Below are 12,595 nucleotides of genomic sequence, written 5' to 3'. Positions count from 1 at the left end.
GTACGTATTATTATTTCCAGTGTATCAGTGGAGGAACCCTGTGACTGGCCTGTGTTTAACGTGCCTGACTTAGAGTCTGAGCCTTTTTTCTAAATTAAGATACATTCCAGATTCTTGAGTAATTGTTTGCCAGCCAATCCAAAGTGCTTTGAATCTTTAACTTCTATTTGTGCAGTTTTCCTGGTGTAAAGCACCTTATATGTAGATTATTTGTTATGCAAGTACTCCTGCCAAGATTTATTGATCCATTTAAAAACAAACAGAATACCTTTGGGGTTAAAATTAAACCATTTGCAGCTCGAACTAGCATTTAGACATCTTCCTAGGGGTTGAAAGACATCTTTCAGTAACCACTTGGCCATATATTTAATAACTCAATTCTCTGCTTCCTCTGTTTCAAAAAGGAGCTTCAAAATGGAAAAAAATACATATATATATGCACATTCAGATTCCACTAATGATGGCAGATTGGTTAAATAAATGAAACATGGCCAGATGTGGTGGCTTACACCTGTAATCCCAGCACTTTGGGAGGCTGAGGCAGGTAGATTGCTTGAGGCCAGAAGTTCAAGACCAGCCTGGACAACTTGGTGAAACCCTGTCTCTACTAAAAATACAGTACTCGGGAGGCTGAGGCCCAAGCATCGCTTGAACCCAGGAGGTGGAGGTTGCAGTGAGCCGAGATCGTGCCACTGCACTCCAGCCTGGGCAACAGAGCGAGACCCTGTCTCAAAAAAACAAAACAAAACAAAAAAAAAGAACTTTGTACACCATGGAATGTTCTACTTATTATTTTGTGTTACAATATGTGCTGTTTCTTTTGTTTGAATTGCAGATTTTCTACTATGAAGCAGGGATTATTCTATGCTGTGTCCTGGGGCTGCTGTTTATTATTCTGATGCCTCTGGTGGGGTATTTCTTTTGTATGTGTCGTTGCTGTAACAAATGTGGTGGAGAAATGCACCAGCGACAGAAGGAAAATGGGCCCTTCCTGAGGAAATGCTTTGCAATCTCCCTTTTGGTGATTTGTATAATAATAAGGCAAGTACAATCTTGGACAACAACTGATTGTGTTTTAGGCTGATGAAGAGTGTCTCATATTTTAATGGTTAAACCATGAGTTTAAAACTAAACAAAATAGCAACAGTGAAAAAAAAAAAACACAAAACAGAAAAGGGAGAACACAAGTGCTTGTCTAGAGTGATTTGAAAGGATCTCATTATCACCAGACATTAGCGTTGTAATGAAGCTGCCTCAGCTGAGCTGATGAGCCAGCCCTTTGGTATTTTTTTCCTCTTGAAGGTATCCTGAGAAATCTTGGACTGCAGAAAGGATTTACCTCCCAGCACAGCAGACTCCTCTTAATTAGCTATTTGCAGACAGGCAGAATGCAGAAAAGAGAGATGGATCTGCAAGTTAATTTGCTAGTTGAGTCCAAAGGAATCTTGATGGACAGATGCAGTCCCTGAATTTGGAAATTTGAAAATATTGTAGAATGCAGTTGACTTTCTAATAATAAGCCCATTTTTCTTTTATGTGCTGTTAATCCGCTACCCTCTCTTGAAGTCTGGAACACACTTCATGATTTAGGGTGTTTCTGCTGCAGCGTCTGCTGCTTTCAAAAGTTTTCCAGTTGACTGGCAGATCAGAAATACATTGCTTTTAAGATGACGTTTTTTCAAGTCCAAATTAGATTGCTCATCTGAAGAACATGCGCCACAACAGTGTTCCCTTGTTATGATGCTTGGTTATTGTTCCACATTTCCTCATTCATTCCGCCACTGTTTCACGCAGCAACAGAAATAAATGTGCCTATGATATGAAGGCACAGCAAGGGTTGGCCAACAGCATTCTCTTTGTTGTTTCTCCAAACACCACATGTGCTCAGTAGCCGTAAGATTTTTTTCAAGTTTTACTAAGGAAGTGATATTCAGGAATTTTAGCAGAAAACAGTAAGTCCTGTGAATTGGAGTTCTAGCTGTAAACCCAAGAAGGAAAGCCTTTAAGTGTGGCCACCAGCAGGTGTCTGATAAGATGTGTATGGCTTAGGGTGACCACTCATTGGAATGCAGTGTACCCATTGGAGAGGACTGGGCAGCTCTGGATTTGTTGATACCAAACAGTCACCATGACAGATGAAGTGAAAAAAGCAGGTTGCAGACCATGTGTAGAACATGGTAACTATGTTAAAAAAAAAAAAAATCAGGAAGGAGACACAAGCACTTGGTCATATTTTTATAGAGCAGATGGGATGTGAAAGGGTTGACAAGAAACTGGCAACAGTGGTTGCCTCTGGAAAGGAAATTGAGGGTTGTGGAGGGGAAGGAAGGAAACTCATTTCTTGCTGTAGCTGGGCTTTTTGTCTCTTTTGATTATGTACCAGGCTTGGGTATTACCTATTGAATTAACTTAACTAAAACTTGAACAATGACAAAAAAAATCTTCACAACCGACAAAGGCCAATGCATTACCACTTACTCCAGGGCAGTGACTATTTAAGCAAAGACATACTTTTGCTCATAATAGTGGAATAATCGACCTTAACTACATATGTGTGTCAACAAGATCCAAGTGAATGTGTTAGCTGACTTCATGCATTGTTGGTTAGCCAGAGAGTTACTTGTTTTTTCTCCATGACATTGGGGTGTGGGCATCTCTGCCTGTCAATCTCTCTCTCCCTCTCTCTTTCTTTTTTTCTCTTTTCTCTTTTCTGTCTCTCCTTGCCTCTTTGTATTTTTCTGTCACTGTCTGTCTCTTTCTCTGTGTCTCCAAAAATCATTTGATCTTTACTGTTTTTTTCACATTTGATTTTGAGAGGCAGTTTGGAATCAGGTCAGTAGTGGTCACTCCAGATGTCCCTGTCTCTCTCTGCTTTGTATTTGATATACTCTAAGGAATGCACAGACTCCTAGTTATAGGGGTAGTTACCTCCTTTTCAGCTACCAGAAGAATCTCAGTTACAGCCCTGAAACCTGTCAAACCCACCAGGGATCCTTGGTGTGTTTCCTGTAAGCCTGAAACTTACACGCTACATTTGTCTGGACACTTGCACAGCCATGTTTACCCGCTCCATACACCCTGGACCTCAAAGATGAGACTCGGATGTGAAAGCGTCATCTGAAAATATTGCCCTTAGGGCTTCTTGTTAGAGTGATTACTTACTTAACAAGTTAATAATTTTCACTTGATGTCAATACATGTAGTATAATTTCAGGAAAATTCTTTATTGAATGTAGTTATTTATTTACCTGAATAAGTGTTTACACGTGAAATAATGGGTTTCCAATATGTTGGGTTTCTTTCTTTTTTTGAGACAGAGTCTCACTGTGTCACCCAGGCTAGAGTGTGCAGTGGCGCTATCACGGCTCACTCCAACCTCTGCCTCCCAGGTTCAAGTGATTCTTGTGCCTCAGCCTTCCTAGTAGCTGGGATTACAAGCATGCGCCACCAGGCCCAGCAAATTTTTGTATTTTTAGTAGAGACGGGGTTTCACCATGTTGGCCAGGCTGGTCTCAAACTCCTGGCCTCAAATGATCTGCCCTCCTTGACCTCCCAAAGTGCTAGGATTACAGGCGTGAGCCACCGTGCCTAGCCACTACAATGGGTTTCTTTTCAAAACTGAACTTTTATTTGCATTACATATAATTATGTGTTATGCATGTTATAGTTCACTCTCAGCTGATTGAGTTATTTACATTATGTTGAAAATGCCAAAATATATCAACAACAAAGCTACAAAGTGAAAAACAAACTTGGCTTCCATTTATATATAAAATGAAAGCTACCATTTTGTTAATTCTTGAGAACTCAGACCTATCAAATCAATATATGTTTTTTTAAGTATATTTTAATTTGGAAAATTCTTTTTAAAAATGCATGCTGTGATTCTATACCCTCCTACACATTCAGTTAAAACAATTTTTTCCCCACCCAAGTAAAACATTAATGTGAAAATTGTAATTTTAGATTTCAATATAATTAAACCAAAATTGATCGACTGTTTGAGATTGTGACAAAACTAAAACTAATTTGATTTCGTATAGCACATTGAATGTATATATAAATTATAAATAGGCTTAAATAAGAGTAGTATGTGAATTTTTTTTTCTCACTTTAAATTCTGAGGAGAATTTAAGCTTCTTTGCCTTGAACTTTTTGATTTACGGTAACTATTTTGATGGCTTCCTTTTGAAACCCCCACTGCTTTGCAAATACCTTAAACATCATGAGTTGCATAATACCTACATATTGTTTGCAAGTAATCCAAGCTAGCCAGGAGGATTAAAGACCTGGGGAAAGTTAAGATTTCTCTATTATGAGTAGCTAGACAGGAGAAGAAAGAATGTCAACAAAATCAGAAGATTAGATAAAAATAAGAAGGAAAAGAATGTCAACAAAATTGGAAGGCAGAAAGGGAAAGAAAGGAAGTGGAGGGAAAGATAGGAGTGTGGACTCTCTCTTGTTTAATGCAGGGCCTCTAGCTGACATTGACTTCAGCGGAAATGGGACACTATTGAGAAATAATCTTTGCGTACGATTTTTAAAAAATTCTTTCAGAAACCCAGAGCAGTCCACCTGCCTTTTATTGGACTCAATTTCATTTTGTGTCTCAAAATGTTACAATTAAATGCAGTTGGTTTTCAAGTTAGTTTTGAGCATCCTTTTTTATTTTAAAAAATGTGAATCTTTTCTTTAGGGGGTGAAGGGAAGACATAGGTGTTAAGGAGAAAGATGCTCTAGCAGATGTGCAATCTACGTGGGCATGTTCTTTCTCTGAGGGTTCCCAGAGGCAGCTGTGGAATGTGAGAATTCCGTAGACACTGACATATGTTTATGCAGTCTGTTTGACCATCAGCACAAGATCGAATTTCCACCTCTCACTGTAGACTGTTAAGCAGATGTGTCTTACTCCAGAAAAAGCCAAGTTTCTTCCCCTTTCTTTCTTTTTGCTTGTCACCGCTGCATTTCTCATAAAGGTTATGGAAGAAAAAAAACAACCATGCCTTGACTTCCTCTGTATGTTTCTAAGTTTCTCAGTATGATAAGCCAGCTTTGCTAATAATTCCCATGGTGAATTGAATCCCAGTCATTTTCAGGAAGCTGGCTATTTTCAAAGTTCATTTTGTACTAGGACGTGATTGCCAATTCCTGAATGGGAGGCTACAAGGTTGTGGAAAAAAGATTGAGCTAGATATAGCAGTCCTGAAAATCATGAAACTTTCTTCATGTGAATGAGGTCTGGTTACTTACAGTTTAAATGTAATTTTTTTGTTTTTTAATAAGAGCTCAGTTATAGACTGAAAGCATTTGTTTGGCTTTCTTTGGCTAATTTTATTAAATCAGTAGAAATTGGTAAGAACAATACAGTTACAAGTTTTAAAGTAAAGGTTTAAAAGTAAGGTTTAGCCTTACTCTGTAAAAAGCTTATTTACTTGTAAGTGTGTATGTGAGAAAATTGGTTTTTCCATAATAAAATATAGAAGATGTAAGGCCGTAAAAATAAAAATTCTTATCTTCTGCCAAAAATTCCAAGAGATTTTGTTGTACTGCTTAAAAGCATATGTTTTAGATTGTTTAAAGGCATTTATGTCAAATGCCAGAGAACCGATATTCACTGAAATATGATTTCCTTTTTGTGTTAGGTAAATGTCTCTTAGTATCCTTATGTTCTAATAATTGACTGGAGGTTGTTCAAATAAAAATATTTATTCACATACTTTTTTTTTGCTCAAAAAATACATTGAACAACAGGGAGTGTCTAAATCAATACCTCAAAGCATAATTTCTTTGTTCTCTATTTGTGTTTGAATAGAAGGTTTAAATTTGAGATTGCAAATGGAGACCATCAGTTGGTCTGCATAGTATTTACATTTTTTTTGTTAGTTGCTAATATTTAAAAATTGGGAGATTTCACATAAGAATCCAGATTCCCAGATTTTTGTGGATAATGGGAAGATACGGTAATATTTATCTGCCATCATGATGGTGCTTTTGAGACCTACAGATTAGCTGCTCCTCCAGCCCATTTTTGATCTCCCAGCTCCCGTGACCCCATGCTACCCAATTTTTCCTTAATGCTTTCTGCCTGCTTACACAGGCATTAGAATTTAAATACAAAATTTACTTTGTGCTTTAGTTTGAAAATCAGCTTTGAAAACCACTAACTTCTACTCTATAATTATGCTTAGTACAGTTTTTTTTTCTTTTTCTCTTTAATAATGGGGTCTTGCTATATTGCCCATGCTGGACTTGGAACTCCTGGGCTCAAGTGATTATCCCATCTTGGTGTCCCAAGTAGCTAGGATTACAGGCGTGTGCCACCACACCCAGCTTAGTACAGTTTTTAAAAAAAATTATCAATGCTTTAATTTTAATTAGATCTATTATCGATTAGTAGAAATGTAGATCTAAAATATGTAGCATTGAAATCGAGTGTTGTAGTGAAATGTTGTATTGCAGTTCATTTCACTGACTGATGATCTTGTGAGTAAGGACATTTATTCAATAAAGGCACAAAGACAGTTTCTGACTCACACTTAGACGTACGGCCAGTCTTCTAAATAGACCAAATGAAAACAAAGCTGGACCCCTAAACTAACCTTCATGGAGCACCCAGTGTAGACAAGACTGCATTATACAAAGTTAACAAAGAAGTAGTTTCCACCTCTTTTTAGGAAAATTAAACATAGATAAGAATAAAGACAAATTAGAGTGTGAAGTGAGACATACCCCATCAGAATTGAAGGGAGAGCCTCTGGGAGTTCAAGGCAAGGAGGTTCTTCTCCCTCCTGGGGATGGGTGGAGGGGTCAGTGAGGGTCAGGTGAAGGTGGACTTGGACTGGTGCTTTTCTCCCAAGTTCACTTTGACTTCTTATATCTGCAATCTGACGAGTGAATAAAATAATCTGGACATGCTGGCAAGAGAGAGCAAGAATCCCCATTGTGAATATCAAGTATGTTCAGGTGGTGATCCTGACTCGTCATGGTCTAGAATGTTTTGGATTTGGCATGGTAGCAAGCTCCAGGTGCATTGCTGACTCAACTTTTGTGTGTGTGTGTGTGTTTCTTCTTCACAAAACTCCAAAATCATTATTTTGAGTCATTTGACCTCTTTGGCATGAGTGCCTGATTTCATAACTCTTATTGCTATAGTGCATTGACTCCTAAAATACCAATGCAAATTTAGGACAAATTATAAGGCGGTCATTCCAAATGGGACAGAATATTGTTAATATTTATTTTAAAAGGTTACCATCAGAATTAACCCAAACTTAAAAACCTTAGAGAATGTGTACATCCAGTACTACTCTCCTTTACAGCTTGAGAAGCACTTATCTAATCCAAATTAGATTGGATCTAATTTATCTAATTACACCTAAAGATCTAAACTTTCAGTTTGGAGGTACCAACTGGAGTCCACAGAAAGAAAGTGATTTTCTCTGGCTTATACAGTACGGTGGTGGCAGGACAGGACCCAGAACTCAAATCCTGTGCCCCCAGTCTAGTACTCAGTACACTGCAACTTGTTAACCATAAGAAATATTCCTCAACGTTGTATTATATAGACTTTTTTTGGAGCATTTTGGGAAACCTAATGGACCTATACTGCAATGGAAAAGTTATACTGCAATGGAAAAGTATGTTTTGAAACCAGTAATGAACCAGTGCTCCTTGGAATGTATTTATACTATAAGTGGGGTGGATAACTGTCCCCATTTACCCAGGATGGAGAAGTTTCCTGGGGACATGGGATTTTAGGTGCAAAAAATGGGATGTTTAGTCATCCTACCTGTAATTATATGCACAGATAAAGCCTCAAGACATTGCTTTTGCTGGAGAGGCAGTGTATTGATTTTCGGCATCTGATATGTTTTTGAAGTTTGCCTATTATTTGCAAAACTTAGTTCCAAAACCATATCTACATCTTCCACTGGTTGATTACAAGCTAACAAGTTTGTTACTTGCTTCTGCAGGTAAAAAAAAAAAAAAAAAAAAAAAAGTTCGGCTATGTTTATGTAATTCCTTACTGCCACCTAGTGGCCAAATCAACAGAACCTTGGCAATTAGCACCTTCTAATTTAATGTTTCAATATTCAAAGGCTTTGCCACAAAAACAGGCCAATTGGTCAAATTATTTTAAGTCAAAGGATTATTAGTAACTAGTCAACAGTAAGAACCCTTAAAATTATCACATTAGACATTTTAGATGGCTTGGAAAAAGACGTTTTGGTTTTTTTCACATAGAGAAGGCTTTCCTGTAAGATGCCTTTCATATGACGTTTTTTGAAGCCTTTTTTGAAGCATATTTCACATGGAGGAAAGTGTCCTTTTCCCAAGTACATATGCATAAGTGTCCATGAAGTGAATCCACCCATGAATAGAGTACTCTGCCATTCCACTCCTGCTCTGGGCATAACCACTGACTTCGAGCACCACCGTTTCACTTGTTTTTGCACTTTCTGTAGATGAAATAACACATAGGTGCTCTGTTGTATGTGGCTTCTCACATAGCATTTTAATGCTAAAGTAACTCATGTTTCTTTCCAACCTGGACAATACAGGCACTAGCAGACAATTAGAGAAACCAAAAGCCTTAGAAGCCTCAAGTACTCTTATCATTTTGATGTTTTTTTCTATAGCCTTCTTTGGGGGGTCAGGGAGCAGAAGTGTGTGTGTGTGTGTGTGTGTGTTCACACACATGCATATGTTCACACAGGAGGATGTGTACACACATTCACATGAGGACAGGAATGGGACTGGATCATGCATGCTGCCTTATAACATTTTTGCATCTATTTCCTCCACAATTTGTTGTGAACATTGTTCCATTGACAAGAGTCATTTTGAACAGAATGGAAATTTGCCTCCTCTGGGAGGACTGAGTCCTGTTTTGTAGCCCCTATGTGGGTGGTGGTTTGACTGTGGGATGGCAGTGGGAAGGATGCGGGAGGAGAGGGCAGCGGGAGAGGAAAGGCCAGTCCTTCTGCGGGCTCCTCCCTGACTCCTGCTCTGCTGCCTGGACCTGGACAAAGAACCGTGGTCCACGCAGTAAATGCTCTTTCTTCTCTCTGCCTTTTCCTGCAGCATTGGCATCTTCTATGGTTTTGTGGCAAATCACCAGGTAAGAACCCGGATCAAAAGGAGTCAGAAACTGGCAGACAGCAATTTCAAGGACTTGCGAACTCTCTTGAATGAAACTCCAGAGGTAAAAACCATCATCTCTATGTACTGCGATGCTTTATATTTTTGGTTTTTTGGAGTTCCTGTGTATATTTGGAATCTCATTCAAACGTTCTAGAAACACAGTGAATCAGCGTAGACTGGTGTTATCTGTTGATGTCCTGGATGAATAAATAAAGCCCCAGAAAGTGATTTTCAAGAGTACAAAAGCCGAATTTCAAAATTGGTGTTTTTATTTTATGAAGATGTAACTTAGCATTACAGTACGTATTATAAAAGGACTTAACACTTTTAAGGCTCTTATGATTTTTTTTAAAAAGAAAAGTTTTTGGGCCTTATTATCGTTTCTTTTTGGCGATATAGTTAACTTTCCATCACTTGCACAAAGTTACTCTTGTAATGAAACCATCCAGCTTTATAAACATCCATTTGCTAATGTCTGCATAGGTATGTCAGATTCCTTGGGAAAGACACACACGCACAGTCTCTGTCACACACACACACACACACTCACATACACACATACACACATGTACAAATACTCAGGGACACACAAATTGTCTTTAGAGAAGGGCAATGGGATGGTTGAAGGGTGGGGATGGGAGAGGAGGTCCCCTTTCTTCTGTATTCCAGAAGTATGTTGATGAATTACCTATTCAGAACATCGTTTTAAAAAGTGTCTGGGCAGGAAGCAGCCTAAATGTGTGATGCTCATGGGTTCCAACTTGTCAGAAAGTAGAAAGGTTTCTAGGAACTTGCTGGTTACCTGAAAATGTCCTGATTCAGGAAAACTTTTGTATATTAAATCTCTTTTTGCCCTTTTATTGCCTTTGGACCTTAGAAGGGGAGGTTTCACAGAATGTTCTTTTTTCAGCAAATCAAATATATATTGGCCCAGTATAACACTACCAAGGACAAGGCGTTCACAGATCTGAACAGTGAGTAAAATTTAAAGTTGCTTCACATTTTTTTTCTTTGTTTTGACTCATCTCCCATAAAACAAGGACTAAGAAGTGACATACGTGAAAGTTGGGGGAAGACAGAAAGATGATTCCCTAGCCTTATTGCCAATGTGTCATTTGTTACTCAGTGATTAGAATCTAGCCCTCATCGAAGGCATCTATTTCACAAGCAGCAGGACCTTTTGTTTTTTCATTTTACACTTACTGGAAAGCTTTAGCATTCTTGCAGTCACAAGCGCTCATTCTCCATTTCCTTCGTGAGGGAAAGATTGTTTTCCTGCCAGGTGCCCTGCACAGACACAGCTGGCTCCTCAGAGAAACCGGTGGCTTCAGAAATGGCTGGATGGAGAGGGCTCAACCCTGCACACCACAGTTTAGCTTAGTGTTTCTCAACCGGGGGGTGATGTTTGGCACATTTGGTGACACCTGGAGACATTTTGGGTTGTCACAATGAGGTGAAGGTGGGGTGGGGACAGCACTACCAACATCTAGCGTGTCAAAGCCAGGGATGCCTCTAAGCATCCCATAATGCTCACAACAGCCCCCACCAGAGTGCAGTCCGGGTGCGAACTCCGGTCTAGCCGAAGAGATTAGACACACAGGGAGTCACACACAGGTCAAGATGATAACACCATGCTCCTGGTATAAGTAAATACCAGGTCTGTGAGTCTGTAGTGATTAATTTTTCACTGGGGAACAGTTGGTGTGGAGACCCTGAAGAGAAATCTCCATACACGAGTCGACCCCTAGACGGGGTCCAGGATGCAAATGGGTTTTGCAGCAGGAGGGGCTGAGGCAGTGTGGAGAGAATGAGGGAGGCGTGGAGAGATGAACAGAGGCCACCCTCACCATCTTTGTGCTTATTTGCACGTAGGTATCAATTCAGTGCTAGGAGGTGGAATTCTTGACCGACTGAGACCCAACGTCATCCCTGTTCTTGATGAGATTAAGTCCATGGCGACAGGTAAGTAGTGGGCAAAAATGACCAAAGAAAGTTCCATCTAGGAGTCCCTGGACTTGGCAGGCTCACTCACTCTTTTCTTGTTCCCTGAGAGCTGGCTTGGGGAGAGCCACCATCCGTGGCCACACAGACAGTTCAGGTCGAGACACTGTGTTGCAATAGCTTGGTTGTGCTCTTTATTAAAGCTTGTGCCAAAGCTGTTGCCATTTCAGATGATAGGGGCAGAATTTGTTAGGGGTCCACCACCTGTTTTTTAAACACAGTTTTATTGGAACACAGCCATACGCATTTGTTTAGATATCATCTGTGGCTGTTTTCGTGCTATGATGGCAGAGTTGAGTCGTTGGAAGAGACATAGTGTAACCCACAAAGCCTAAAATATTTACCATCTATCTGGCCTTTTACAGAAAAATTTGTTGACCGTGATACAGAAGACGAGGAACCTATAGACATTTAGGTCAATCAGAGGGAAATTGATTCCTTTTTCCTTCCTGAAAGAGAAACTTAGAAGCAAGAAATATACATATATATCTTAAGCCTCCATGGTCAATGGTATAAGTGACAGATATACTGATTTTAATAAACTGCATGCTCCACTGTAATGAAAAAGGACCTCCTAGGCCCTTCCCAATGTTGAGAAACATGTCCTTGGTAGGTACTTGATAGAGAGGACAATTACATCTATGTAAAACACTCATTTTGCCAATACAAATTTTACTTTCATGAGCTGGCATCCCTGAGAACATAGTCCATAAAGAAGAAAATTGCATGGAAATTGGAAAATTATTCCCATTCCTTTTGGCATGCCTTATAGTTCAACAACTGAGACAAATGTGCAGAAACAGGAGGACGTGCAGAACAGGAGTTGTTAAGATGAGTCCTAACTAATTGAAAGGCCTTTCCTTCCCTTTCTCCTTGAGCCTGCAAAGGGTCCGGCCAACAACAACATTCTCAACATCGACAATAACATCGTGAACGACATCCTCTGTTGTTGACGGCTTAGATTTCTCTAGACATCTATTCTCTTCATTACCAACCATTTTCTTTCCAGGCAAGGAAATGGAGGCCCAGAGAAGGGATATGACCTCAGAGACCATTGCCTCCTGCCTTCGTGTCCTGGCTTTTTCCACATGGCTTCTCCATTCCTTCTTTCTTTCCTTCCACCCTCCCTCCCTCCCTCTCTTTCTTTCACTCCTTCCCTTCTTCTCTCCTTCCTTCCTTTCTCCTTCTTCCCTCCCCTACTCCTTTCTTCCTTGCACACCTGGCCCCTGTCCATCATTCCAGTCTCATTTCCTGTCTAGGACACTCATCTCTGATGCACCTTTCTCTTCTTGTAAGAACATCAGTTCTGTTGGATTAGGGACCCACCCTTATGACCTTATTTAACCTTAGTTACCTCCCTAAACTTCACATCAGTGGTTAGGGCTTCAAAATACAAATCTGGGGGAGACATACTTCAGTCCATAGCAATTGGGTAGCTGGGAAGTGGTGG

General features: G+C 39.7%; 1 protein-coding gene across 33 annotated transcripts in view; it reads left to right on the top strand.

Annotated features, from left to right (window-relative positions):
- PROM1 (prominin 1) overlaps window positions 1–12,595 on the top strand; it is a 111,337-nt gene that overhangs the window by 47,769 nt on the left and 50,973 nt on the right. For all 33 annotated transcript variants that reach the window (XM_054553727.2, XM_054553745.2, XM_002814617.6 and 30 more), the window contains 4 exons: window positions 836–1,041; window positions 9,085–9,205; window positions 10,055–10,118; window positions 11,017–11,106. In XM_054553727.2, coding sequence (XP_054409702.2) covers window positions 836–1,041; window positions 9,085–9,205; window positions 10,055–10,118; window positions 11,017–11,106 — 481 coding nt within the window. The remainder of the gene's footprint in view (window positions 1–835; window positions 1,042–9,084; window positions 9,206–10,054; window positions 10,119–11,016; window positions 11,107–12,595) is intronic.

Source organism: Pongo abelii, chromosome 3, assembly GCF_028885655.2.
Source record: "Pongo abelii isolate AG06213 chromosome 3, NHGRI_mPonAbe1-v2.0_pri, whole genome shotgun sequence".
NCBI lineage: Eukaryota > Metazoa > Chordata > Mammalia > Primates > Hominidae > Pongo > Pongo abelii.
The sequence above is the reverse complement of the archived record's forward strand: the minus strand, read 5'-3'. Positions and strand labels throughout refer to the sequence as shown.